The sequence below is a fragment of the Oncorhynchus clarkii genome, chromosome 6 (genome assembly GCF_045791955.1).
Source record: "Oncorhynchus clarkii lewisi isolate Uvic-CL-2024 chromosome 6, UVic_Ocla_1.0, whole genome shotgun sequence".
NCBI classification, from domain to species: Eukaryota; Metazoa; Chordata; class Actinopteri; order Salmoniformes; family Salmonidae; genus Oncorhynchus; species Oncorhynchus clarkii.
Genome location: NC_092152.1, coordinates 18204758 through 18231950, shown reverse-complemented (window position 1 = coordinate 18231950; position 27193 = coordinate 18204758). Strand labels below are relative to the sequence as shown.

Sequence of the window (27193 nt, the reverse complement as noted above, 5' to 3'; positions counted from 1 at the left end):
GTCTGCGACTAATGAACACACCCCTGGTGTCGTGTCGAACACCAGTTAATAGCCCATGCAAAGTATTCGCTAGAAGGCTGACTAGTTAGTTATGTTAAAATACACGTGTATCATCTCGATCATTGTTGCAACATGGCAATCTGTGAACGGATATAATTGGAATTAGACCAGTCAAATTGTATGGTTATGCATGTCAGGCCAGGCAGCTAACGCCGGTAACTAGCAAGAAGTTAGCCAAGTAGCTAACGCTGGTTTCAGCCATTTTGAAGCAGATAGAGATGTAGCTAGAAAAATGTGAGTAGTTGTAGCTAGCTCAGTGTCCATATGTTGACATACCTTTGTTGACTCGTTTTCCAAATTCCTGTAATCATTTTCCCAGACCAATGAATGTAGTGGAAACTTCATCCTAAAATCTTCGTTGACCGCGGATAACATCTTCCCCTACTTCGAACTTCTAAATGTAGCTAGCGTATATTTACAGCCATGGACAACCTAAGCTAAACGTTCAAGTTGAAGAAATATGAATCAAGTCATCTCCATATTCCGTCAGGATTCATGTCAAATTTTGCTAGCCAACTTCTACAAAATAAAACTTTCGAAAAACAAGGAAGTGTCAAGTTGAGACTATTGTGATAGGGGTGTTTGAAATAAACTTTGTTCTACAAACCAATTTTGGCAGAGGATAAATACCAATATTTAACTATTTTTCAGAATACATATAAGTACAGGTATATATTTCTGAAATAAAAAAAAGTTAAGTTCAATATTTACTAATAAAAAAAATGAAAAATGGATTGTTCCAAACAAGGATGTAACCATTTACGCTATGGCCAGGGCAAGCAGGTCGTTACTCATTTGTGCCAAATAATTTTTCGTAAATATAATTTGATTTAGTATGGTAAATATATATGCTTTAATATGGCATGTTGCGTAATTAAACTGCAAATGAATTACACAATACCCCCAATCTCGTTTACCATAGACGTCACATCCCTTTCACGCAACAACAACTCGTTAGCCTTCTTATTATAGCTCAGTGTAGCTAGCGCACATATCTGGCAGACGGCTGGCTAGTTTGCTCAATTTGTTTAATTAAAGTGATGTCAGTAGCTAGCTAGACGTTTGGCTGACCATTTTACATTATGTACAGGTAGTTCACCCCGTAGCTACACCATCCACTAGCGGTTTGCGTTCTGTCAGCCACCGAATTAGACATAATTTTTACGTAGTGTATTGCTGCTGTCCACGTTGGATATATTTCGTAATTCCAGAGTGACTTTGACGAGCTGGCTCGGCTAACGCAAAGAGCATCTCGCCTCTACCTCTCTGGCTGTTACAGACTAGTGGCAAGAGAGTTTCCGTCGTGACAATCGCAGCTGCTTGTTGTGTGCAAGCTGCTAACATAATTCATTTAGTGGTACGGTAGCGTTGTTGGAGCAAGAAACTAAATAGAGGAACCAGATCTTCTTTGTACTTCCTATTTGCTCCTTGCCAAACTGATCTGTATTTTTTTTTAAATGAGTAAATAAACAGACTCACTGATTTCATTGACATTTGTATCTCTGCAAGGATGTCTAAACGATCAAGGAATAGTGAGCTATGCGCGGATTGCAGTGTGCCAGGTAAGTCACTTAACGTTACTGATCAAATGTGAGTAGCTAGCTGTGGTTAGCCAAACCATACATAATCCAGGCAGAATACCTGTCAAGTATTAATATGGCTAATAGATTTCGCTATAACTAGTTACATAGACTGATTTGTTGGTTTATGTAGCTAGCACGTATATGAGCTCAAATTAAGCGTGATATTAGGTTAGATAAACTAGGTATCTAGGACAGTTGAGTTGTTGGCAGCTGTGGCCTTCAGTTTTGTTACAAGCAGTGTCTTCCCCTATGTAGCCAACGTTGTCAACTACAGTGTAACATGTAGTTATTGCTGGTTCATTGGATGTACAATAATGCACAGAGCCATCTCCTGAGTCCGTGCATGAGTCATGCTAGTTTTTGCATGATGTCATCATGGTGTGGTTATTCCAATGCAATGTTTTTTTATTTATTTTACAGGCATAATCATTTCAAAGAGGATTTCCTATCAAAGTGTTGCTGCAATAACAATGTATTTGATGTGATTATCAGTTGAAGTTTTAAGTGTCTCACAGACCATTGTCTCTTTAGTCTGTGTAAATTTGAATATACCCCTCTTTTTTTTGATAATCTGCCAAGGTACAGTTTAAGTTGGAAGTTTACATACACTTAGGTTGGCGTCATTAAAACTCGTTTTAGAACCACTCTACAAATGTCTTTGTTAACAAACTATAGATTTGGCAAGTTTGTTAGGACATCTACCTTGAGCATGACACAAATAATTTTTCAACTATTGTTTACAGACAGATTATTTCACTTATAATTCGCTGTGTCACAATTCCAGTGGGTCAGAAGTTTACATACACTAAATTGACTGTGCCTTTAAACAGCTTGGAACATTTCAGAAAATGATGTCATGGCTTTGGAAGCTTCTGATAGGCTAATTGACATAATTTGAGTCATTTAGAGGTATACCTGTGGATGTATTTCAAGGCCTACCTTCAAACTCAGTGCCTCTTTGCTTGACATCATGAGAAAATCAAAAGAAATCAGCCAAGACCTCCAGACCTCCAAAAATGTAGACCTCCAGACGTTTGGTTCATCCATGGGAGCAATTTCCAAACGCCTGAAGATACCACGTTCATCTGTACAAACAATAGTACGCAAGTATAAACACCATGGGGCCACGCAGTCGTCATACCGCTCAGGATGGAGACGCGTTCTGTCTCCTAGAGATTAACATAGTTTGGTGGGGAAAGTGCAAATCAATCCAAAAACGACAGCAAAGGACCTTGTGAAGATGTTGGAGGAAACGGGTACAAAAGTATCTACATCCACAGTAAAACAAGTCCTTTGTCGACAACCTGAAAGGCCGCTCAGCACAGAAGAAGCCACTGCTCCAAAACTGCCATAAAAAAGCCGGACTACGGTTTGCAACTACACATGAGGACAAAGATTGTAATTTTGGGGGAAATGTCCTCTGGTGTGATGAAACAAAAATAGAACTGTTTGGCCATAATGACCATCTTTATGTTTGGAGGAAAAAGGGGGAGGCTTGCAAGCCGAAGAACACCATCCCGACCGTGAAGCACAGGGGTGGCAGCATCATGTTGTGGGGGTGCTTTGCTGCAGGAGGGAATGGTGCACTTCACAAAATAGATGGCATCATGACGTAGGAAAATTATGTAGATGTATTGAAGCTACATCGCAGAACATCAGTCAGGAAGTTAAAGCTTGGTCGCAAATGGGTCTTCCAAATGGACAATGACCCCAAGCATACTTCCAAAGTTGTGGCAAAATGGCTTAAGGACAACAAAGTCAAGGTATTGGAGTGGCCATCACAAAGCCCTGACCTCAATTCTTTAGAATATGTGTGGGCCGAACTGAAGAAGCGTGTGCGAGCAAGGAGGCCTACAAGCCTGACTCAGTTACACCAGCTCTGTGTAAGGAATGGGCCAAAATTCACCCAACTTACTGAGGGAAGCTTGTGGAAGGCTACCTGAAACCTTTGACCCAAGTTAAACCATTTAAAGGCAATGTAAACTTCTGACCCTCTGGGAATATGATGAAAGAGGTAGCCTAGTGGTTAGAGCGTTGGACTAGTAACCGGAAGGTTGCAAGTTTAAATCCCCGAGCTGACAAGGTACAAATCTGTCGTTCTGCCCTTGAACAGGCAGTTAACCCACTGTTCCTAGGCCATCATTGATAATAAGAATTTGTTCTTAAAAAAAAAAAAAGCTGAAATAAATCATTCTCTCTACTATTATTCTGACATTTCAGTCTTAATAAAGTGGTGATCCTAACTGACCTAAGACAGGGAATTTTGACTTGGCTTAAATGTCAGGAATTGTAATGAACTGAGTTTAAATGTATTTGGCTAAGGTGTATGTAAACTTCCGACTTCAGCTGTAAGTGTATGACATGGCATACACACACAACAAGTGTCTCTACTATCACATATCAGAATATACTGTTACAATGTGGTGTAGTTGTGTTCACCATGGCCTTTTTTGCACACCAGGGGTTTATTCATTACGTGGATTCCGTTGCAAAATGTTTCGTGTATTGCAAAATACCGAAACTGTTTACTCTAGGAACCAAACGGGGAAGGACCTTTATGAATCTGACCAATAGAAACTAGTTTTTGCTGCAAGCATTTTCTGTTTGTGTTTCACATAATGAATACACCACTGACTGTGGGTGTTTAGTGTTGATCGTCTTCCTGTGTCTGGCTGGCTGCAGATTTCTGAAGATTCATGACAAAGGATAAGATTTCCCTGTGCTCATGGTTTTAGATTCCACTACCCTAGGGTAGGGTTCCCCAAACTCTGTCCTGGGCCCCCCCGTACACATTTTGGTTTTTGCCATACCACTACAGAGCTAATTCAAATAACCAACTCATCAAGCTTTGAGTATTTTAATCAGCTGTGTAGTACTAGGGGGGAAAAAAATATGGGGGGGGGGGCAGGACCGAGTTAGGGAAACCCTGGATAGAGGCGCTTCTGTTTTTATTGCCTTTCCGGAATGAGTTTTGACAACTTAAAGGTAGACTCCACAAAAGGATGTTGTCACAAGCAGCACTGCAGTTATTGAGCTGAGCGAGATGCAAGACTTCACTCACACATGTGCTGTTACAGCGTGGTAGCCACGGGACCAACACAGAGGAGAAGTTGAGCTTCAACTCAGTTGTGGAAGTTGACACACTATGCTGTTTATTTTCTGTTTCATATTGCTGAGTACCTTTTTAAGTTGTCAAAACTCATGATGATGAGTAGAAGATCAGACCAGGTGCGCGCTTCTTCCACATCTGAACTGGTTGGGTCCTATAGTTACAATCTCTGCTGTTCATTTTGGGGGAAATGAACCAACTGTCAACCTGAGATTACAAGGTTGTATAACAACCTGCTGTGTTTGTGAGTCCCATAGGGCGGCGCACAGTTGGCCCAGCATCGTCAGGTTTTGGCCGATGTATGCCGTCATTGTAAATATGAATTTGTTCTTAACTGGCTTGCCTAGATAAATAAAGGTGACATTTTTATTTTAAAAATGAAGATTGATGGTGTTGTCACTTCACTCAGAGGCTCTCTTTATCAGTGGTTAGTAAACAAAACAATCCATTACAAATACCATACATTGTTATCTTATAGAATAATTACAATATCCTAACAATTTAGGGTGCTTTCACACTTGGTCCCTTTCAGATAATTTTTGTGAACTCAGTGCAGTTCTATTAATTTTCTGTGCAGTGTGTGAGCACTCTAAAGGAACTCAGATCCCTCAAAAGAGGCCACAAAGCAAACTGAACTGAGACCATCTTGAGAGGTGGTCTGAGTTTAGTTCGCTTGAATTTAGTGGTCCGGTTTCCTTTTTTAGGGCAATGTGAACACACCGCTCCCCAATGCAACATCGTTTCCCCTGCCATAACCCCTCACATTGGTTCCTCAAACGAGAGAAGATGTGCAGGTTCGTGGAAAAAAAATGTGTGCCATTTTTGGATGCACAGAAATAAAAAAAAATATTTGTAGTGTTTTCAGTTCAGATGAATTGTTTTCAATATTTGTTCTATCGGCTAAGAGAGCTTCATAAATTGTTTATTGGATTGTGGGGTTTGAATAGTGTGAGGACGACAACATATTTGGTGAGAATCATAACATTGGGTACAAAATCAATTCTAGCTGAATTCTATTTTAGGGGCAGTAGTCTACATTGGGTGTACAATTTTCAATTACAGCATTATTTATTCTGCAGTAATTCTTCTGATAGGCCTATTTTATTTTGTTACTATCAAAATGTAAATATTATTGGTATCTTCTGATTACAAATATTATGTCAGATTTTAACCAAATGCAATCTATTAACTTCCAAAATGTAAGTAGGTGTCTAGATGTCCGATAACATGTTCTGATGGAATGGCTTGTCCTGCAGTTTGTGAAAACCCAGAGTGCATTGAGTGAATGTTGTAAAATGATCTTGGTTCCTTTCTGAATGTAGCAATGTGAATGCAAAGAGGACTGAGACCACAAAATGGGTGAAGTGAACTGGCAGAAGAGTTGAGTCCTCATTCAATGGCATGGACAGTGTGAATACAACGATAACTAAGTTATTTTTGCTTCTTTTTTTTTTTTTTACTCCAGTTCTCTTTTAAAGAGGACTGAGATCTGTTATTTTGGAGGACTATATGTGAAAACACCCTTAGAGCTCATCCAAAATGGGTAGAAAACATGTACCATGCTGTTTCTCTGTGAGAGAGTCTAATGGCTTCAGTGCTGCGTCGTGAGGGGCCGTTTTGGATAATGTTTAGTCCATTTCGTACTGGAATGATGTTGTCCAATTAACATAGGAAGAAAAACAGGATGTTGACTGAATTGACTAGTTGCTGAGGATGCAGTGAGAATTGTTGCTCTTGTATTTGATTTTGTATAAAATGTTCCACATCTTTATTGTGCCTCTTCCTCCACTGCTGATTTTAAGTTCTTCTATCAGTACATAGTACACATTAGACTCTCTCACAGAGTTTTAAATCTGTTTATGCTTAAAGCATGTGCACTTTTTCCTGAAATGTTTCTCAAACAAATAGTGGTAGATGGGGCTTTCTATTGTCATTTTGTCAGTTGTTGATGTGCCAAGTTAAAAGAAGAATGCTGCTTGGTTAGAATAATATTGAAAAGCCTACTTAGTAAATAGGCCTAGCCTAATTTATTGTGACAATAAGTAGGCCTAGCTGTATGTAATCTCGTCCTCCAGCCGGCACTCTAGCAATTAAACTTGGGAACGATGGTTAAGCTGTAGGGCAATTCTACAGTAACAGAATTATGCTGAGACCGTGTACCTACACTATTCTTCAAGGAAATCTGTTTTTGTAAAATGTTCAGTTGAAATTGTTCAAAGTTGTGCATGTGGAAAGTTGTACGGTTTGTTTAACTTTGCAATCATTGATTTTTGTTTGACACACATTTTAAAGTGACAAATCGGAGTCTAAGTATCATTCTCTTATCGTGGAATTGCCCTGTAGTAGCCTAGAGCCATTCTGGAGTAGGCTAGCCCATACCCAATGTATCTTACCACTCATTGTACTTCATTATATCCATTTCGGCATTTTCCTATATCCCACTCCCTGACAGTCCTACTAAAAATGTGTCAATGTCCCTCCCTCCTGACACCAGTTGGCCTGGACTGCCCCTCTGTGGGGCTGTTACCAGTTGTTGTTGGGGTCTGAATATTTTTAGCGGGTACAGACGTGCGTTTTAATTTAGCAGCACTTTACACTTGTTGACGAAAGGGTGGGCTTCTCAGCACCCAGATCTCACTGGGCAGGAAGAGGAAGAGACGCAGAACGGTACACCAGGTGCAGGAGCCTGACTGGTCTGCAGCCGCAACACACATTTCAGCTGTCGCCAGAGAGACGTGACAACCCCACTGCCACTCATCATTTCAGAGTGGCAGTCACCCAGTCGACCAGTTTTGCAATTTGCTTCTTTGATGAGTTGCAATTTTGTTTGTTAGTTAACCTATATGTTGGTAAGTTTGTCAGTGAAATGTAGTCATTTTAGATGTTATGACGCTCCCGTCCAATAGTGAGTAATTGTAAGTTGGTCAGTAACATGAGCTAGCAGCATGCATCTCAATGAAATGCCACATAGTGTTTAAGCTAACACACTGTCGACACCGATACTGTATTTAGACATTCATTGCAGTACTCGACAGAATTCTTGACTGAAGGTTCTGTATATATCTATTTTGAAGTGAAAGAGCAAGTTACCCAGGGGGCGTGAACATCTACTCAAGTCTCAACCAACTCAAACATTATAAACGGGGGTTTAGAAGAGAACAGCCTAGCCTACTTAGTTCTGACTCCAGGGCTCAGTTGTTGAAAACAGAGCATTCTCTGACTGGAAATAATGATCAGCAGATCACTTGATCACTTCTCTCCTTGTGCTTATTGGGTCACATGGTGAGGAGAATTCAGGTCAGGGGCATTAAGGCAGTCCTCATGGTACATCTGTTGCCCCCTGCCTTAAGAGCTGGCCTGTTGGTTTCAATTGACAAAGTGGGTCCAGATTAGCCTATGTTTTGGAGTCATTTGCATCACACCTTGAAATTAAACTAGGGAAGAGACTGCTGCTGAAAATACAGAAATCTAACATCCCTTAATACTGCCGTTGTTGTGTTTTGATGAGACTGAAAGTGAGTGATGTCTTGCTCCATGGTTTGTATACAGTCTGTCTCAGAAGGCCTGTCCCTTCCTCTCTCTGGGTGTTTGCTGTTACTTTACCAGCAGCACGGTGTGCAAGTTCAAATAAGTTTCAGTTCTCTCTGCAGTTAGCGGTTCTCTTTGAAGGTCTGCGTGATCTATGATGAATCTCTCATGCTCACCCCCATCATGAGCCTAGAATGAGACTACCATCCCAAGATGTTGCTCGGTGGAGTGCACAATCCTGTAATGTGCACATATTTTGTGGCTGTTTAGACGGACGTTAGCTAGTGAAAGAGGACATGTGTGGTTCAACTTCCACTTTGCGCTCTGCATGACTTCACTACCTAAACGGACAGTTTAGCCTGTAGGAGCTATTTGCTATTTCTTATATGACTTGCATTGTAATTATGTGACAGCTTTGAAAAAAGTATGTCAATAGAAGTTAGTGCTATCAGAATAATGTGCCCTGAAGTTGTCTCCATGTTAGCCTCAATAGGGTTTCCTTTATCTACAGGCAGGATCCGTTCAGGCAGGATCAGTTCAGGCATATAGATTCCAAGGGTGTATCTGGGCCGGCTGTCTTGTCAGTGTAGCCCAACTGGGATGCCACGAGAATGGAGAGGCTGGGGCCAGAGTGAGTTTGCAGCTGAGTGAGAAGTGAAGTGGCCTGGCTGCCAAAGGCAGCATGCCAGAGATTTGAATAATGAATGTGAGGGGAGCAATGGAAAAGCCCAGTCATGAGGAAGGTGCCAGTAACCAAGGAAAGCCGTGTAAGTGTTGGCTTGATTGATTTCAAACAGTGACTGCTGATGTAGCCTCTAGATGATATGAAAAGTGGCAGTTGTAATGAGTGATCATTAAGCTGTAGGCTAGGATGAGAATCAGACAAGCACTGTGTCAGTGCATTTTCACCCACAGGTCCTTCTCAGTGTATTCAACTACAAATGAATGAACAAAAGCCAAATGAGGCTTTGCAATTGAGTTGGTGAAATATTCAGATGTGTGTGTGTGTATGTATGTATGTATGTATGTATGTATGTATGTATATACAGTGGGGAGAACAAGTATTTGATACACTGTCTATTTTGCAGGTTTTCCTACTTACAAAGCATCTAGAGGTTTGTAATTTTTATCATAGGTACACTTCAACTGTGAGAGACTTAATCAAAAATCCAGAAAATCACATTGTATGATTTTTAAGTAATTAATTTGCATTTTATTGCATGACATAAGTATTTGATACATCAGAAAAACAAATGTAATATTTGGTACAGAAACCTTTGTTTGCAATTACAGAGATCATACATTTCCTGTAGTTCTTGACCAGGTTTGCACACACTGCAGCAGGGATTTTGGCCCACTCCTCCATACAGACCTTCTCCAGATCCTTCAGGTTTCGGGGCTGTTGCTGGGCAATACGGACTTTCAGCTCCCTCCAAAGATGTTCTATTGGGTTCAGGTCTGGAGACTGGCTAGGCCACTCCAGGACCTTGAGATGCTTCTTACGGAGCCACTCCTTAGTTGCCCTGGCTGTGTGTTTCGGGTCGTTGTCATGCTGGAAGACCCAGCCACGACCCATCTTCAATGCTCTTACTGAGGGAAAGAGGTTGTTGGCCAAGATCTGGCGATACATGGCCCCATCCATCCTCCCCTCAATATGGTGCAGTCATCCTGTCCTCTTTGCAGAAAAGCATCCCAAAAGAATGATGTTTCCACCTCCATGCTTCACGGTTGGGATTGTGTTCTTGGGGTTGTACTCATCCTTCTTCTTCCTCCAAACACGGCGAGTGGAGTTTAGACCAAAAAGCTCTATTTTTGTCTCATCAGACCACATGACCTTCTCCCATTCCTCCTCTGGATCATCCAGATGGTCATTGGCAAACTTCAGACGGGCCTGGACATGCGCTGGTTTGAGCAGGGGGACCTTGCGTGCACTGCAGGATTTTAATCCATGACGGCGTAGTGTGTTACTAATGGTTTTCTTTGAGACTGTGGTCCCAGCTCTCTTCAGGTCATTGACCAGGTCCTGCCGTGTAGTTCTGGGCTGATCCCTCACCTTCCTCATGATCATTGATGCCCCACGAGGTGAGATCTTGCATGGAGCCCCAGACCGAGGGTGATTGACCGTCATCTTGAACTTCAGCAATTTTCTAATAATTGTGCAAACAGTTGTTGCCTTCTCACCAAGCTGCTTGCCTATTGTCCTGTAGCCCATCCCAGCCTTGTGCAGGTCTACAATTTTATCCCTGATGTTCTTACACAGCCCTCTGGTCTTGGCCATTGTGGAGAGGTTGGAGTCTGTTTGATTGAATGTGTGGACAGGTGCAATTAATACAGGTAATGAGTGGAGAACAGGAGCGCTTCTTAAAGAAAAACTAACAGGTCTGTGAGAGCTGGAATTCTTACTGGTTGGTAGGTGATCAAATACTTATGTCATCCAATAAAATGCAAATTAATTACTTAAAATCATACAATGTGATTTTCTGGGTTTTTGCTTTAGATTCCGTCTCTCACAGTTGAAGTGTACCTATGATAAAAATTACAGACCTCTACATGCTTTGTAAGTAGGAAACACTGCCGATTTTGCAGGTTATCAAATACTTGTTCTCCCCACTGTATGTATGTATTTACTGTAGGTATGTATTTGTTTCCTTTATGCTTAGAGCCTCGTTGGGCTTCTGTGAACAGGGGCGTGTTGATCTGCGACGAGTGCTGTAGTGTTCATCGGAGTCTGGGCAGACACAGCTCCCAAGTGCGTCACCTGACTCACACACCATGGGCTCCTACACAGCTACAGGTAAGACCCCCCCCCCACACACACACACCCCTTTACTGTGGTCAAAGCTATCCCCTTTTCTGCTTTTGTGATAGAACAGGCTGTTGGTATGTTTAGTTTAATTGATCATATCTTTGTCTTTTAATCAGATGGTTCAGATGTTATACAACAACAGTGCAAATTCGATATGGGAACACTCTCTACTGGACCCAGCGTCTGTGATGAGTGGGAAACGCAAGGCCAACCCTCAGGACAAAGTACAGTGAGTCATGAGTGTTTGATGGCTGCTTAGTGAGCCAGGAGTGTACACTTATTCACAAGTGAAGGAGGGACATTTGGCCCAGTTGCACTAGTACCCTTTTCACACTACTGAGCTAAAGCGTGACAAGGGTATTGGGAACTTAAGAGTGAGTGTTGCTTGAAATTGAAGTGCTGGATATCCTCCCACGAGGCTCTTTACTCCATTTCTCTGCTGTTTACCCCCTCTTCTTTTTGTCATTCCCATAGCCCAAATAAGACAGAGTTCATAAAGGCCAAATACCAAATGCTGGCTTTTGTCCACCGGATGCCTTGTCGAGATGACGACAGCTTCACTGCCAAGGACTTAAGCAAGGTGAGATCTCGGCCACTCTGTGCTAATGAAGGTTTATTTGGCTTGAATGAGCAATATTTTACTAATAGATGTTGATTTTATTTTCTCTCAGCAACTTCACTCCAGTGTCCGAACTGGTAACCTGGAGACATGTTTGAGGTTACTCTCTCTGGGAGCCCAGGCCAACTTCTTTCACCCAGTAAGACTCTATGATCACTCATCTCATTTCTCCCCTATCCAGCTTCTAAACATATCCTTAACAGCATGTTAATATTAAATTTTTACTACCAGTATTACTGTTTTGCTCACAGGTACAAGAGCAACTTAATAGAACACTGCTTGTGGAAAAAAAACATTCCAAAAAGGAATTATTTTCATAGGTTTAGCCTTTTGTGGCGTAGTGTTTATGCCGCAAGCAGTGTGAACAGACCCTTACCCTTTCTCACACCCTATCTATGTGTTGAAGTCTTTCTTTCTTCCTAGTTGTAATTGTTCACGTATGGGTGGTGTCTTACCTTTCCTTCAGGAAAAAGGGAATACGCCGCTGCATGTGGCTGCCAAGGCAGGCCAGGTGTTTCAGGCCGAGCTGCTGACAGTCTACGGGGCCGACCCCGGCGCCCCCGACACCAGCGCCAAGACTCCCATTGACTATGCAAGGTACTGCAGCATCCAGCCTTTTAAAGGGATAGTTCACCATTCAGAATATTAAACTTATTTTTATCCCAAGTCATAAATAAGAGTGTGGCTTTGCTACCAGGCTGGCTGTTATGGGTAAGAAGAGGCATAACTGGTTTCTCTCGTGTGTTTCTCAGGCAAGCTGGCTACCATGACCTGGCTGATAGGCTGGTGGAGATTCAGTATGAACTTACCGACAGACTGGCTTTCTATCTCTGTGGAAGAAAGCCTGGTAAGTGACGAGAGTCCTTCGCCTTCTCAAGCTAGGGTGCAAGCCTTGTGTGTCCATTTTTATCAACACACACTCAATGTTTGCAGCCTAGTTTCGGGGGTTACTCAACATCACATACGGTAACTCCCATGAGTTCAAATCACAACAATCCATATTATGTCCGTGCTTGCTTTCAGATCATAAAAATGGCCAACACTTCATCGTCCCACAGATGGCCGACAGGTAAGGAAGCATTGTGTAGGTCAATGCATAATATACTATTCTGGTCCCAGACTGTTTGTGCTGTATAGCCAACCCCTATGTTTGTTGTCATGCCAAATGACAACCAGAGGATTTGTCAAAAAAGCTTAAACAGATCTGGGACCAGACTAATGAAATATATCACTTTATGGGGATCATTCTTAGATAAAATATATATATATATATATATATATATATATATATATATATATATATATATATATATATATATATATATATATAATTAAGAAACCATGAGCTGTTTCTTTGACCGTGCAATCCAACTCTTGGGCCTGCCAGGACATGTTCTGTGGCTTTTTGTAACAAGCATGACAGGAAATAGGCCAAAACAGTTGTTTCATAGTTAAAACAACAAAATCATTGTTATAATAATGCATATCTGAGAAAAATCTGACATTTCTGGTCTTATTATAGCATAGTTCTGGTATTTGAACTCAAATGAAGCATGTTCTCTTTTTGTATTGCTCTCTTTTGATGGATAAGGAACATGTAAGTATTTGATCATAATGCGATTTGACCATTTTCCCTCCCATTCTAAATCAGAGGCTAAGCAGATGTATTTTTTTCCATCTATAGCAGTTTAGATTTATCAGAACTGGCAAAGGCAGCCAAGAAGAAACTCCAGTCTGTAAGTGTTCTAGTCATTCAGGTTTTGATTGTAATATCATACAGTACATAATGCATAGAGACGCATATAATGTAACCAAAGCATATCATAGAACTAGTTCTGGTTTGATTTCTCACATATCACAAATTTCATTTCAGCTCAGTAATCATTTGTTTGAGGAGCTGGCGATGGACGTGTATGACGAGGTGGACAGACGGGAGACGGATGCAGGTAAGACACACTGAGGGACCGACAGTGATGTGGAGTAACATCAGTGCATGTTTCTTAGCATTTAGTCCACCATGTCCAGTTAAACATCTTGATGGTGTTCATTAGGCAACAAACTGAAGAAAACCGACTGAAACTGGGAGGGACTACCTTGACTTATCCAATAAGAAACAGGCATTTTTTGTTTCCTGTTGCAAAAAGTGTATTAGTTAAAGTTTAGTTCTGTTTATGTTTCCTAATAAACATGGCCTTGATGCAACACCCCCATGTTCTGCACAGTATGGCTGGCGACACAGAACCACAGCACGCTGGTGACAGACACCACCGTGGTGCCTTTCCTTCCTGTGAACCCAGAGTACTCATCAACACGAAACCAGGCAAGCCTGCTGCATACTGTGGATATAGATACTTTTGTTTCAACTGTATATTCTCCCCTCTGTTTTTCTCCCTCCCTTTAAATATGACCGGTTCTCTCAGTTTCAAATGAAAGTTTATTGTTCGCGTACACCGTTTAGCAGACGTTATAGTGGGTGCAGAAAAATGCTTATATTACCAGGTCCTAACAATGCAGTAAGATGTCAAACAAGTAAGTAAGTAAATAAATAAATCAGGAAATGTCATCAGATGCAATAGGAAAGGATACATTATGTATAATATTTCTTTCTCCAGGGACGGCAAAAACTTGCGAGATTCAATGCACATGAATTTGCAACACTTGTCATCGACATATTAAGTGACGCGAAGCGTCGACAGCTGGGAAACTCTACGACGAGTCCCAAAGGTAGAGTACTGGACAATAATGGATCTACTACCTCTCTCACACGCACATAGTTCACACGCATGCAATCAAAATGGTTATTTCGACGAAATGAGAAAGGTGCCCCATTTATTTATTTTCTCATTTGCTGCTTTGTGGTTACAGAAAACGTTGAACTTATCCTAAAAAGCGTGAGCATCCGGCGCGGCAGTGAGGGTCTGGACAATGACCAGCCGGACTACGACAGTGTGGCCTCTGACGAGGACACGGATCAGGAGCCACCCTCGGGCAAGGACCGGACCAAGGTAACTAACGCGATGGAGTAGCACGCAAACCAAGTAAAGGATTTCAAGTACAGGACTGTATGTAATACTGAAATTGAGCATCTGCAGTCTGGCTTTTCAATCGCTGACTTTTTCCTCTACAGAGTCTGGACTCGGACCTGTCAGACGGACCTGTCACGGTGCAGGAGTTCCTGGAGGTGAAGCACGCCCTGTCTGCCTCGGAGGCCAAGATCAAGCAGCTGATGAAGGTCAACAGCAACTTAAGCGGCGAACTGCGACTGATGCAGAAAAAGGTACCACCCACTGCAGAGATCCACCAATCAGATCACTAACACCACCGGTCCGTCCGCCTCTTGGTCGATGAGATGGAGGGCTGGACTCGGGGTGGCACTGTTGTTGGTCAGCCGAGCTCTGGTCCCTCCCCCATGCAGTAACCTCCCCACTCTTCTTATGAGGGTCCTAACCAGTAACCACCAGACTGCTGGGGAGGTTCTCCTGCAAGGCAAGACTCTCCCTCTTGATCCACCGTTTGGGACAGCATGTTTCAGTCCATGTTCAGACAATGGCTTCTATAGCTTGACTTATTATTATTATTTTTATTTTTTATTTTTTACTTGTGTTAAAGAGATGCATTCTTGCGCCACTGCATTGTGGAAAACCATATCCCTCCTCCCCTGAATACAGTGTATGATACAGTAAAACCCATGTTAATTCATATGGTATGACTAACAGGCATGCTCAAGTAATCAGCATGACATCACTCGCACTGTGAGTTTCCATCCCCTTGTCGTTCCCACAGTGACTAACATAGCAAGCATAGCATCGGTCATTTTTAATAAGGGTTTTTGTTTTTACACTTAAAAAAAAAAAAATTCACTCATCAGAATTGTCCACTTGAAGGTGTGAGATCACACCGGTCTTACCTTTATACAGGTGCCACATTTACCTTGTCAAACGAAAAGGTCCCATTGTTCCTCTGTTGTGGTAAATATTATTTACAGCCCAGGAGTACAGTCACTTCCAGAGTTCAGCTCCATAGTGGGTGTTAACAGAATGTTTTGCTCTAACCTGGAGTCTTCCCTACCTCTATGACCCCAATAATGTATCATACTAAATCCCACAATCCGGAGTTTGTTTCAGCTCAACAGCAGTCCCACCACTTGATTTGGAATAGACCAAACTATAATTTCCTCCAATCAACAGCTGCCTGTCGACCTAAAAAGCGTAGATGGTGTGACAAACGGCCTTTAAAAGGACCGATTTGAGAAACCATAGAAATATGGGGAATGCCTTTACAAGCTGTTTTGAATAGCTGTTTTTGTAGCCACAGCAGCCATACAGGCTCCGGATCGTGGCTTTGAACCACTTTGCCCTGGGTCGTGAATACTATTGTTCTATGGGACAAACGGTACAAGCCAAACTGGGATTCCTCAGTGGTGGACGTGTACAGTATGTGATTTAGCTATGTGGGCTGGCATTGTTTTAACTGATAGGATACTCTGTCTTAGCTGTCAGAGAACTTCCCCCTTGCCCTCTATGAATGAAATGGCACACTTCACCCTGCATTAGATTTCAACCAGACCATAGAGTTGGATAGAGTGCGCACTTGCAAAAGCCTGTTTTGGAATGTGCAGCGTCATTGAGGTCTTACACTGTTTTAAACTAGTCAACTGGGTGGGACTTCCTATGGGTTCAATTGGATCACAGAATTCCATCCAGGTCAGTAGGAGGGATCAGCCAATTCATTTTACTCCTGAGAAAACATTCCAGCACGGCAGGTGGCAGTTGTTTAGCAACAATACCCATGCGTGTGCAACTATGCGGCAAAACAGATGGGGTTGGCTTAGACTGTTGACAACATGTAAACTACATTTAGTCTCCAAATGTTTATTGAAAACATAAATACATTTGCACCATGAGCACTTGTTGTCTCGCAAATACATTGTTACAGTTGTTGGTTAGCTAGCTAGCAAATTCTATCCATATTCGCATAGCCATGATATCAGTCAAAACACCTAAAAGCAAGACATGGTATCACTAACCAGATACAAGCTGAAATGAGACACCTACGTTTCCCCACAAGTCAAATTCTTGTCATTGTTGCTAGCTATCTGACCATTCAGAATCAACCAGTCAGTAATGCTCCTCGTGCTGTCACAGGAGCAATAATGGAAAAGTGGGGGTGTGCCCTCTTTCCAACTCTATGAACCAGATAATGCAATTGCACAAGATGGAGAACACTGATGGGGTCATATCTCTTTGACTATCAAGATCTAACAGGGTCTTTGTATTTTCTGGATGCCTCTCTGCCACTGTCTGGGCATCCCTGGCACACAATTTTTGTCCCTGGTACTCATATCTTATCTGTCAATCATCTCAGACAGAGACGGGAGCTATCTGAACTGCCTGGCTTGCATGGTGCCCTTTCTGCTTTCTCTTACCTCTTGCTGTGATTTGAGTGGAGTTTTTCGAATGCCTAGCATGAGTAACACCAGGGGGGGACATTATTAACAAGAAGATTAACTATGTTAATTAGCATGTTATAAAGACATAAGTAGTAGCCTATAACATTGGACTTAGCTTAGTACAGATTGATGCTGACGGTTCCCAACACCGGAAATCAACCATTTAGAAGTAGAGAAATGGGGGCAAATCTTAACTTTCACTTAGTCTCCCATTGACATCAATTCATGGCAAGTGAAATTCAACTTAAGTGAAAGTTAGGATTCTCCCCGTGGAGAATAAAGCATGCGTTAAAGCTAGAAAACTTAAACACCTTGCTTGCTGATAAGAAAAGCGCCCTTTTAGTGTATTTGCTGACCCGTCTCTTCCAGCTGCATTCTCTGCAAAGCGAGAACACGTCTCTCAGGCGACAGGGCCCAACCACCCATATCTATCAGGTCCCCATCAGCAGTGGGTCAGAGTACACTGACCCTCCTTCCTCCAGCCCCTCGGCCATGAAGCGCCGGCAGTCAGCGCGGGCCAGCCGGCCCATGTCCATGTCTATTTATGAGACTGGCTCGGGCCTGAAGCCCTACCTCCCCAAGGGGGAGACCCCCTACCCAGAGGAGGGTATCCCCACCCTGCAACCCTTCCTCCCACCTCATGTAAGTAAATATCCCGCAGCCAGCCTCCTTTGCCATTCGCTCTTCCATCTTCTTGTAGTCTCCTCAACCATTTTTCTCATTCTCTTTTCCTGCAGCCTTTTTAAACATTTTTTTATATCTTCCGTTTTCCTTTCTGCTTTTAATTTATTTTTCTGTTTTTCTTTGGTGTACTGTAGTGTTTGCTGGTAGCTGTTATTTGGCATCTTGAACCTGATAGTGATAATCAGCCAATACAATGTCAAGCACACAGGTCACAAGCAGCTAGTCTCAACTCTGTCTGCTCTGAATGCCTGCAGTCTCATTGGATTATTCTCTGGGCTGTTGGTTTCCACAGTGTTTCCTGGGCTGTGTTCCAAGACCTTTTAGAATGCATCCATCTTCTCCCTTCCTTAAAGGGATAGTTCACCAAATTACATATTGGTTTTCTTACCCTATAAGCAGTCTATGGACAATGTATGACAGCAATCCATGCTTTGGTTTAGTTTCCCTGGCACTGTTTCCAAATGCTAATGTGTTAGCATTTGTGGCACAAATCCTATTCAAGTCATGGTACCGATATTAACATCTGTATCATCCGAAATAATCTCATTGATTGTGAAGCGCATAGATTTGAACATGGTGCAAAAAAAAATGCTGATATTGGTACCATAACAAATCAAAACAAAGCATGGATTGCTGTCATACCTTGTCCATAGACTGCTTAAAGGGTAAGGAAACTAATGTATCATTTTGTAATTTGGGTGAACTATCCCTTTAAGATAATCACAGATCTATAGGTGCGTAGATATGTGAAAACATTTCCACTCAATTGCTTTCAGAAATCTTAGTGTGTTAGATCTGTGATGGGTGCATTTTAAGGTATTTGAACAGGGCCCTTGGAGTACTCTCTGTTCAAACGTTGTCTCAGACAAAATGAAAGATGTCAGAATCACACTTGTTATTTTAATTTCAATCTGAAATATTTGGAAGGTTTGTATGTCATTTCAAATAAGCATTAAACATTAACATCCCATAAAAAATGTTCAGAGTTTTTTAAATTTTTATTTCTCCATGACAAACTAACACAGAATTTCCCAAACTAGGCTCGCGACCTCATGTGGTGATTTGGAAATGGGGTCGTGAGAGAAACTCACGCTTGGTTGATAGAACCGGGTTTACGTCAATAACCTCCAGTAGTCGCTAGATGTGGTTGTAATAAACAGAGCGGTTTTTGTTTTCTGCCTACAAATATGGCTCTACCGTTTGAACTGTTTAAGCTACAATATATTATGACCCTGTCACTGAAAGATAAAACTCATGTCTTCTGTTTCCCTCTACAATGCCCACAACCTTTATTAAAACAAGTGCACAAGACCAAGCACTAGAACAGAAGGGGGGAGAAGAACGTCATCAATGATGGTGTTCTTTTCTACACAGAAGACCATAAAAAATCATTATGATCTTCTGAACTACCTTTCTGATGCATTTCAGTCTCTTCAAACCTTCAGCTTGAGATACTGTCAAAAACAGTGTCAGACTGATTTGCAATAGATTGTCATACCCCCAATAAATAAATAAAATTCACATTGGCTGTTGGTTACATCACTTTATTTATACTGAAATGGGGTCGGCGGGCAAAAAAAAGTTTGAACCCTTGAACTAACATTAATTTATGGTTCTAAATCCTGGTGTGTATAAATTCATTTTTAAACAAAAGGAATTTGGTGTTTTTGTAATTGAACTAAACTGTTCTGGTATTTCGAGAGGCATTCCGGGATTGGTACATCTCCACTCACTGGATTATTTTAGGTACACCCATCTAGTACCAGGTCAAACCCCCCTTTGCCTCCAGAACAGACTGAATTCTTTGGGGCATTCTACAAGGTGTCTGGAACGTTCCACAGGGATGTTGGTCCATGCTGACGTGATGGCATCATGCAGTTGCTGCAGATTGGACGGTGGTACATTCATGCTGTGAACAGCCTGTTCCATCTCATCCTAAAGATGCTCTATTGGGTAGAGGTCAGAGGACTGTGCAGACAGTGCAGACTAAACCGAACTCACTGTTATGTTCCAGGCAATGTTTTTCCACTCCTCAATTGTCTGGTGTTGGTGATCGCTTGCCCACTGGAGCTGCTTTTTCTTGTTTTTAGCTGATAGGTGTGGAACCCGGTGTGGTCGTCTGATGCAATAGCCCATCCGTGACAAGGATCGACGAGTTGTGCGTTCTGAGATGCCGTTTCTGCACACAACTGTTGTACTGCGCGGTTATTTGTCGGTTTGTGGCCCGCCTGGTTCTTGCCATTCTCCTTTCGATCTCATCAACGAGCTGTTTTCGCCCACAGGACTGCCGCTGACTGGATGTTTTTTATTTGTTGCACCATTCTCTGTAAACCCTAGACACTGTTGTGCATAACAAGCTCAGGAGGACGGCTGTTTATGAGAAACCAAATCCGGCGCGTCTGGCACCGACGATCATATCACGCTCGGTCGCTTAGGTCACTCGTTTTTGTCATTCTAACATTCAATCGAATAGTAATTGAAAGTGTTGATGCCGGTCTGCCTGCTTTATATAGCGAGCCACAGCCACGTGACTCACTGTCTGTAGGAGCAAATTTTAGTGTCCTACTCTATCAGAACCCAAAATATAAGTTTGCTTTCCTCCATTGTTTGTGAACAATGTAATTATAAATCTACCCCTCGAAGCCAGTTCCACTGCTTTTTTCCATTCATCCCTTGTAATCAGGGACTGATTTAGACCTGGGACACCTGGTGGGTGCAATTTTAATGTTTAGGTAGAACAGAAAACCAGCAGTACTCCGGACTTCGTAGGGTAAGATTTGAATACCCCTGCTGTAGCCTGTAGCTGCAGAACATGGTTAAAACTATACTTTTTACCTCATTGATGGTCTTTCCTTCTGTCCTATGGATTTTCTAATGGTTGCATTTATCTAGCCCCACCACTCAGGTGTTTACAAAAACAAGTGGTGGAGTGACTGCCTTGTTGTTTTTCGAATCCCGGAATGCCCCTTTCAATATTGCTATGAAACAATCTTGTACTATGCAGTATCAAAGGTAGAATATGTTCATTGTCTAGATGTTTAAAATGTTCTAGGTATGGGATGAGGTCCAGTATTCCCAGATCCAACATGGCAATGATTGTAATGCAGTTATTCAAGTCAAATTTCTTGTCATACAGTCTCATTTATCATCACATTTTATGGTTTTCTTCATTCTTACTTTGATTTTGGTTTCTTAAAGATTGTTTTTATTAAAAATGTATTTTAGTACTCCCAAACACTGTTACTTGCATGAAGTCTTTGTTCATGGGAGCACTAACAATTCTTATTTTAATTTTATTTACATTTTTACATATAATTTGAACCCCTTTCTAGATGGGAAGGGGTGCTTTTGTGACCTCTTCATCCCTCCCCTCCTTCCCATCCACCCTGTCCTGGTCACGGGACGAAAGTGCTCAAAGGGTTAAGTACCTCCTCACTTGGTCCATGCCTCTTGACACAGCAAATCCATTGGGAGCCCTTCTCCTCCCTCCCTCCTTTTGTCCTTCAAATGCTGCTTCCTCCCTACCTGTCCTGTTGCATGAGCCAAGCCACCACCCCATGGGCTCCCTTCGTTTCACCACTCATACATATCTCTAGCACCACCACCACCCATATAGGTCTCCAGGGACGTCACCAGGACCTGGCTTTCAGGGTCCTGGTGACGTCTACGATGCCCGCCACCGCAGAAGTCAGAGCATTCTTACTTCTTGTGCTTCACAGAGCTTGTGTGAAGTATCTCAACCACCACACTACATGACCAAAAGTATGTGGACATGCTGCTTGTCGAACATCTCATTCCAAAATCATGGGCATTAATATGGAGTTGGTCCCCCGTTTGCTGCTATAACAGCCTCCACTCTTCTGTGAAGGCTTTCCACTAGATGTTGGAACATTGCTGTGGGGACTTGCTTCCCTTCAGCCACGAGCATTAGTGAGGTCGGGAACTGATGTTGGGCGATTAGGTCTTTCTCGCAGTCAGCGTTCCAATTCATCCCAAAGGTGTTCGATGGGGTGGAGGTCAGGGTTCTATGCAGGCCAGTCAAGTTCTTCCACACCAATCTCGACAAACCATTTCTATATGAACCTCGCTTTGTGCACGCTGGAACAGGAAAGGGCCTTCTCCAAACTGTTGCCACAAAGTTGGAAGCACAGAATCGTCTAGAATGTCATTGTATGCTGTAGCTTTAAGATTTCCCTTCACTGGAACTAAGGGGCCTAGCCTGAACCATGAAAAATATCCCCATTCCATTATTCCTCCTCCACTTTACAGTTGGCACTATGCATTAGGCAAGTAGCGTTCTCCTGGCATCCGCTAAACCCAGATTCGTCCGTTGGACTGCCAGATGGTGAAGCGTGATTCATCACTGAACGCGTTTCCACTGCTCCAGAGTCCAATGGCGTCAGGCTTTACACCATTTCAGCCAACGCTTGGCGTTGTGCATGGTGATCTTAGGCTTGTGTGGGTCTGCTCGGCCATGAAAACCCATTTTGTGAAGCTCCCGACAAACAGCTGACTTTGCTTCCAGAGGCAGTTTGGAACTCGGTAGTGAGTGTTGCAACCGAAGACACATGGTTTTTACGAGCTTCAGGACTCTGCGTTCCCATTCTGTTAGCTTGTGTGGCCTACCACTTTCCGTCTGAGCCGTTGTTGCTTCTAAACATTTCCACTTCACAATAACAGCCCATACAGTTGACCAGGACAGCTCTCGCAGGGCAGAAATTTGACTAACTGATTTGTTGGAAATGTAGCATCCTATGACTGTACCACGTTGAAGTCACTGAGCTCTTCAGTAAGGCCATTGTACTGCCAATTTTTTTGTCTATGGAGATAATGTGGCTGTGTGCTCAATTTTGAATGTACCTGTCAGCAACCGGTGTGGCTGAAATATCAGAAATCACTAATTTGAAGGGGTGTCCACATACTTTTGTGTGTGTGTGTATATATAATCTCCACCACAACTACCCATACATCTCCACGATCATTGTCCTCATCATGCCTGTTACAATCAGCTAGTGTTTTCAATGAAGCAGCACTATGCGCCAAGATCACACACCCATCTCAATGCAAAGGTTTGCCTACCCTCCGTGAGACCAGTTGCCAGTTGAAGTCAGCCTATTGAGAATTTTCCCATTTTCCCAAATTCCTCATTCCTAATGCAAATTCCTTCCACATTCCAAGCTAAAATTTTGCAATACTTTTAAACTTGATGACCTCTTTTCTCCCTCTAACCAGCACATGGCCGTTGCCCAGTAAACGTCATCCAGCATGCCCTCCCTCGCCTCTAGTAACATCTAAACTCACCGGTTATCCAGGAGTCTGTCCCGCACCAAGAGGTGGGACCTGTTCAGAAGCAAACAGCCCTTAGCCCCTACCCCCTAGACACTTGTGGAGATCTGGTGGTTTAAGCAATATATTAACAATTATATCTAACCTATCAGTGGGCAAGGGGAAGCTCTCAGATCTCCACAAGTGCATAAGGGCTAGGGGTTATTTCTGGACAGGGCCTTTGACTGACCAATGTGCAAAACTTCAAACCCAGTGGTAAAGAAATTGACAAAACACTTGTACAAGCTAACCCCACTTTCAGCAGTTTGCTGTATTGTGTTTGTGTGGGCTGTGGCATCTTGCCCTGCAGACAGGAAGAGGATGTTTTTTGATCGGGTCTATTGGGCTAGGCTGGAAAGGGTATGTAACTATTGTATGTGGCCTGTGTCCCCCTTTGGGTGTTTGTCTCTGCTCTTTTCTTTGAAACTCACTGCTTCTACATAGTTTATCTTCTCTGCTGAAAGAGCGAGGAATGTGCAAGGACGCGACAGTGCAGGGTCAGTGCTGTGCGCCCAAGCTTCCAATCTGATACTAGAGTAAAGCTATTATCCACCAGTCTTGTGACGCAGCACACAATGCTTACAGGCTGGATGGAGCACGTAGTATAGAGTATTGAGCACAGTTAACTTTAAATGGTCAGATACATTTGTTATCCAGCACCTCCATCAGCATCGCCTCAGTCGATGACGCAGTGCAGCTTTTAAGCTTTTGACCCAAATTAATCAGAACCTTGATTCCATGATGTCATGAAAGTTATGACTCTGAATGAAAGTCTTGGATCGGAGCTCTGGAAAAGAATGGATCATGGTTCTGATGTAATTCATTGGAGGTTGTTTGTCTGATAGATATCCAGTCATTCCCTGACTTCATCTGTCTTGGAGTGTGCATTTTAAAAAGGGTGCAGCCAGCATGGCAGTGTTTGAAGCTTTTCCTGGACTACATTTGGCCCTTCATTCCCTGCCATGGTTTAGGCTATTACTTTGTTAGTTTTAATATTGTCTACGAGTCTCCGTCTTTTACTAGCAGGAGTTCAAAGGTTTTCATTGACATTGGACAAGCCTAGCATCCCAACTTGGCATGGTACCAATCAATCAACCAGTGTGGTTTCTATTACAGTAGCCTATCGACATTGAATTTGCAAATGTTACCAATTTGGATAGGTTTCATATTGAGGGCAAAAAAACTAAAACAGTTTTGAACCCCGGATAACCTCTTTTTACTAACCCTGGCAATGAAATTCAAAAGGCTTCTCTGTTTTGCTTTCGATGTTGACTTGTTTTATGCATTGTCGTCTTTGTGTTTCTTTCCCATGGTTTTAGTTCATTCAATTTGTCACTGCCATACATACTATACTGTAAGTTGTTAGTGAAACTGTTTAAGAAAATTTCTGTCCAAGTTTCTATTTACGTTTAGGCCTAGGTATGATGTAATGGTTTGTGCTATACCACTAGAAACTATTTTGTATGATGCATTGGCATTTCTTGCTTGCATTTTCATTGGTATTTGTCACAGTGACAATTTGTTTTACTCTCCTTTCTCTCCCTCTCATGTTAGGCCTCTAAGATGGAGAAACAGAGCAGCATGTCAGACGGTGACTATGACAACACAACCAATGACTCTGAGTTGGAGGACTCAGGGTAGGAACACACACACTTCTGTGTGCACGGACAGCGAATTCACTGATACAAGCCACACAAAGCAAAGGCACACTGTCAGATTTGAAATCGGCCCTTCAAAGTTGCCACTGCTTCCAGTGTTACACATCAGGTGGTGAAAGTTAGGTCTGGATGTAAGGGTGCAGAGATTGTAGTAACATCCTTAATTTCCCTGTCTCTCCCCCCCTGGCAGTGTGGGCAGGAGGGGGAGGCTTAGGAGCAGTGGCTGGCTTGGGGAGGGCAGCTCCATCCCTGAACTGGATGATCTTGAAGCCGAGCCAGACTCTGCGCTCCCCAGCACCGAGGATGTTATTCGCAAGACAGAGCAGATCACCAAGAACATCCAGGATCTGCTCCGCGCTGCACAGGAGAACAAGCACGACAGGTGAGGAAGAAGTGGCAGGTCATGAGCTCAACATCAAAAAAACAAATTAAATATAACTCCTATGTTGTAACTATCTCTATTGAGATAAAACTAGTTTTTTTCTGTCTAACAGAATTCATCACAGCTTCACCAATTCTCTATTGTGTATTCATCAAAGTATCTCCACTTCCTAGATTGAGTTCCCCCACTGTCACTGATTTGTTTACTGGAGCTCTGCATTTTGTGTGTTCTTCTCAGTTCAGTGTTTTTATTATTCCCTCTATGATTTCACCTCTGTCTTTTTCTGTGTTCTCCGTGTCCTCTCTCGCGTGTCATTATTTCGAGGGTGTTGTGGTCCTCTGGTCTCTCCCCCTCTATTCCTGTAAGCAGACCTTGTGAGGGTGTCCGCCGGCTCAGGCACAGTCTAGGCTGTTTCAGCAGCCTGGTGCCCTGGGCCGAGAAGGCCCCCTCTCCCCTGCAGCCCCTCAACCTGCGCTCCCTCGATCCTGCCGCCTGGTACTTTACTGGCCTCTGCCCCTGCTTCTTAGGCACAGTGTCTCATCTCCCTCTCCCTCACACCTTCTCTTACACACCTTCCCTCGCTCTTACACACCTTCTCTGTCTTGCCTACCCCTGCTCGGTTGCCCAATTCTGATGACTGATTCCCTCCTTTTGCTATGTGTGGCCTGCTAGGCGTTAGTATGTAAGGTTGATCCTAAAGAACTCACTCACCTACTCTCTTCATTACTTCCATTGCAAACATCAGTACAAACACCACTACCTCAAAACTAAACTTTTGATATTCAAGGTACCAATGATTTGTTTAGTTGGTATTCCGTTGAATATTTAGTAGTCATCTAAATTAGATAAGAGGGCTAATCAACTTTATACGATTATTTCTATATGTGTTTATGTTAGGGAATGGTGTAATGTCCAAATGAGCAATTATATTTTTTATTTTCTTGTTTTGTCATAGCTGATAGTTCATCACACATAATCAGCTCTAATCCCTAATTCCTGTCTATATTACCCATGATTTATAGCCTGGGTACCAATATGTTTCTGCTCTCTTGCCAACTCCTCAGTGCAGAAACTGATTGGCACCCAGGCTACGGTAATTATGGCAGCTGCAGTTTGACCGTGTCAGAATGCAATATTTGGAATAGCATAATAGATTAGCCAAGCACGAAGAATGGACTGCAGTTTGCTTTTCAGCATGTAGCTCTGAGTGTTGAATTGTGTTTTGCCTCTTCACCTAGACTAAAAACTCAGATCTGTCTTGTTTTGAAAATGGTTGTTTTGGGATTGCAAAACATTTTAATATAAGTTTTTTTTCTTTTTTTCTCCATGAAATAATGATTACATTAAAAGTATGTCTTATTAACCTCTCTCCTCCTGATGCTTTCCTCTTAAAGCTTTATACCCTGCTCCGAAAGAATACATGTGGCTGTGACGGAAATGGCTGCCCTCTTTCCCAAGGTAAGCTCACTGAACGGTCCATGGTACCATCACACACACGCAAAGGCCTTTTAACCCTTTTTCCCATCACCTTGTATTTTATGTTTATCAATTTGAATTGCATCCTCTAATAAATGTGGTATAGAAATAAAGTTTGATAGTGTGTTGTGATGAACCCTGTAACCTCATCTCACCTTTCAGAGACCACGTTCGGAGACAGTGCGAGGTCCCCTGCGCCTGTTGACGTCCAGCGCCTTCCGGCTCCAGGGAGAGTGTCAGAAGGCAGTGCCCCCAGAGGGAAGTCCAGGGCCTGACATGCAGCTGGTCACCCAGCAGGTTATCCAGTGTGCCTATGACATCGCCAAGGCGGCCAAGCAGCTTGTCACCATTACCACCAAGGAGAACAGCAACTGACCATTATAACCACTGACGCCTGTCGCAGGCCTTTTAGATATCTGAAGGCCCGAAATGTCTCCGTATTGTTCATCCTTTAACTTTGTTGTAAAAAATCTATATATAAAAAAAACACATTTATTTCTGTTTTTAATGTGTA

The 27193-nt window shown here is 42.6% G+C and overlaps 2 protein-coding genes across 10 annotated transcripts in view; one reads left to right on the top strand and one right to left on the bottom strand.

The window, feature by feature from the left end:
- Positions 1-1477, bottom strand: part of LOC139410690 (ankyrin repeat domain-containing protein 13A-like) — a 35476-nt gene extending 33999 nt beyond the window's left edge. The window contains exon 1 of one of the 2 annotated variants that reach the window (XM_071156099.1): positions 337-1477. In XM_071156099.1, the coding sequence (XP_071012200.1) occupies positions 337-435 (99 nt within the window). In that variant the 5' untranslated portion in view covers positions 436-1477. The remainder of the gene's footprint in view (positions 1-336) is intronic. The other variant, XM_071156100.1, reaches the window with a different exon arrangement.
- Positions 1394-27193, top strand: LOC139410689 (G protein-coupled receptor kinase interacting ArfGAP 2a). Of its 8 annotated transcripts, XM_071156089.1 has the most exons (21): positions 1394-1622; positions 10941-11074; positions 11203-11315; positions 11561-11666; positions 11758-11844; positions 12172-12302; positions 12458-12552; positions 12729-12774; positions 13390-13441; positions 13579-13651; positions 13928-14025; positions 14318-14429; positions 14571-14710; positions 14833-14982; positions 17524-17796; positions 21171-21257; positions 24718-24800; positions 25012-25203; positions 25573-25698; positions 26598-26661; positions 26842-27193. In XM_071156089.1, exons 1-21 carry the CDS (start codon positions 1571-1573, stop codon positions 27052-27054), a joined length of 2427 nt encoding a protein of 808 aa, XP_071012190.1. In that variant the 5' UTR covers positions 1394-1570; the 3' UTR covers positions 27055-27193. The 8 variants fall into 8 exon arrangements, with proteins under 8 accessions (XP_071012190.1, XP_071012196.1, XP_071012191.1 ...); XM_071156095.1 differs by lacking the exon at positions 17524-17796; XM_071156090.1 differs by lacking the exon at positions 21171-21257.

Coding starts and splice junctions, on each gene's coding strand:
- LOC139410689 (XM_071156089.1), top strand. CDS start 1,571: ATGTCTAAACGATCAAGGAATAGTGAGCTATGCGCGGATTGCAGTGTG. Junction 25,204..25,572: donor CAGGAGAACAAGCACGACAG/GTGAGGAAGAAG, acceptor TCCTGTAAGCAG/ACCTTGTGAGGGTGTCCGCC. Junction 25,699..26,597: donor TCCCTCGATCCTGCCGCCTG/GTACTTTACTGG, acceptor TTCCTCTTAAAG/CTTTATACCCTGCTCCGAAA.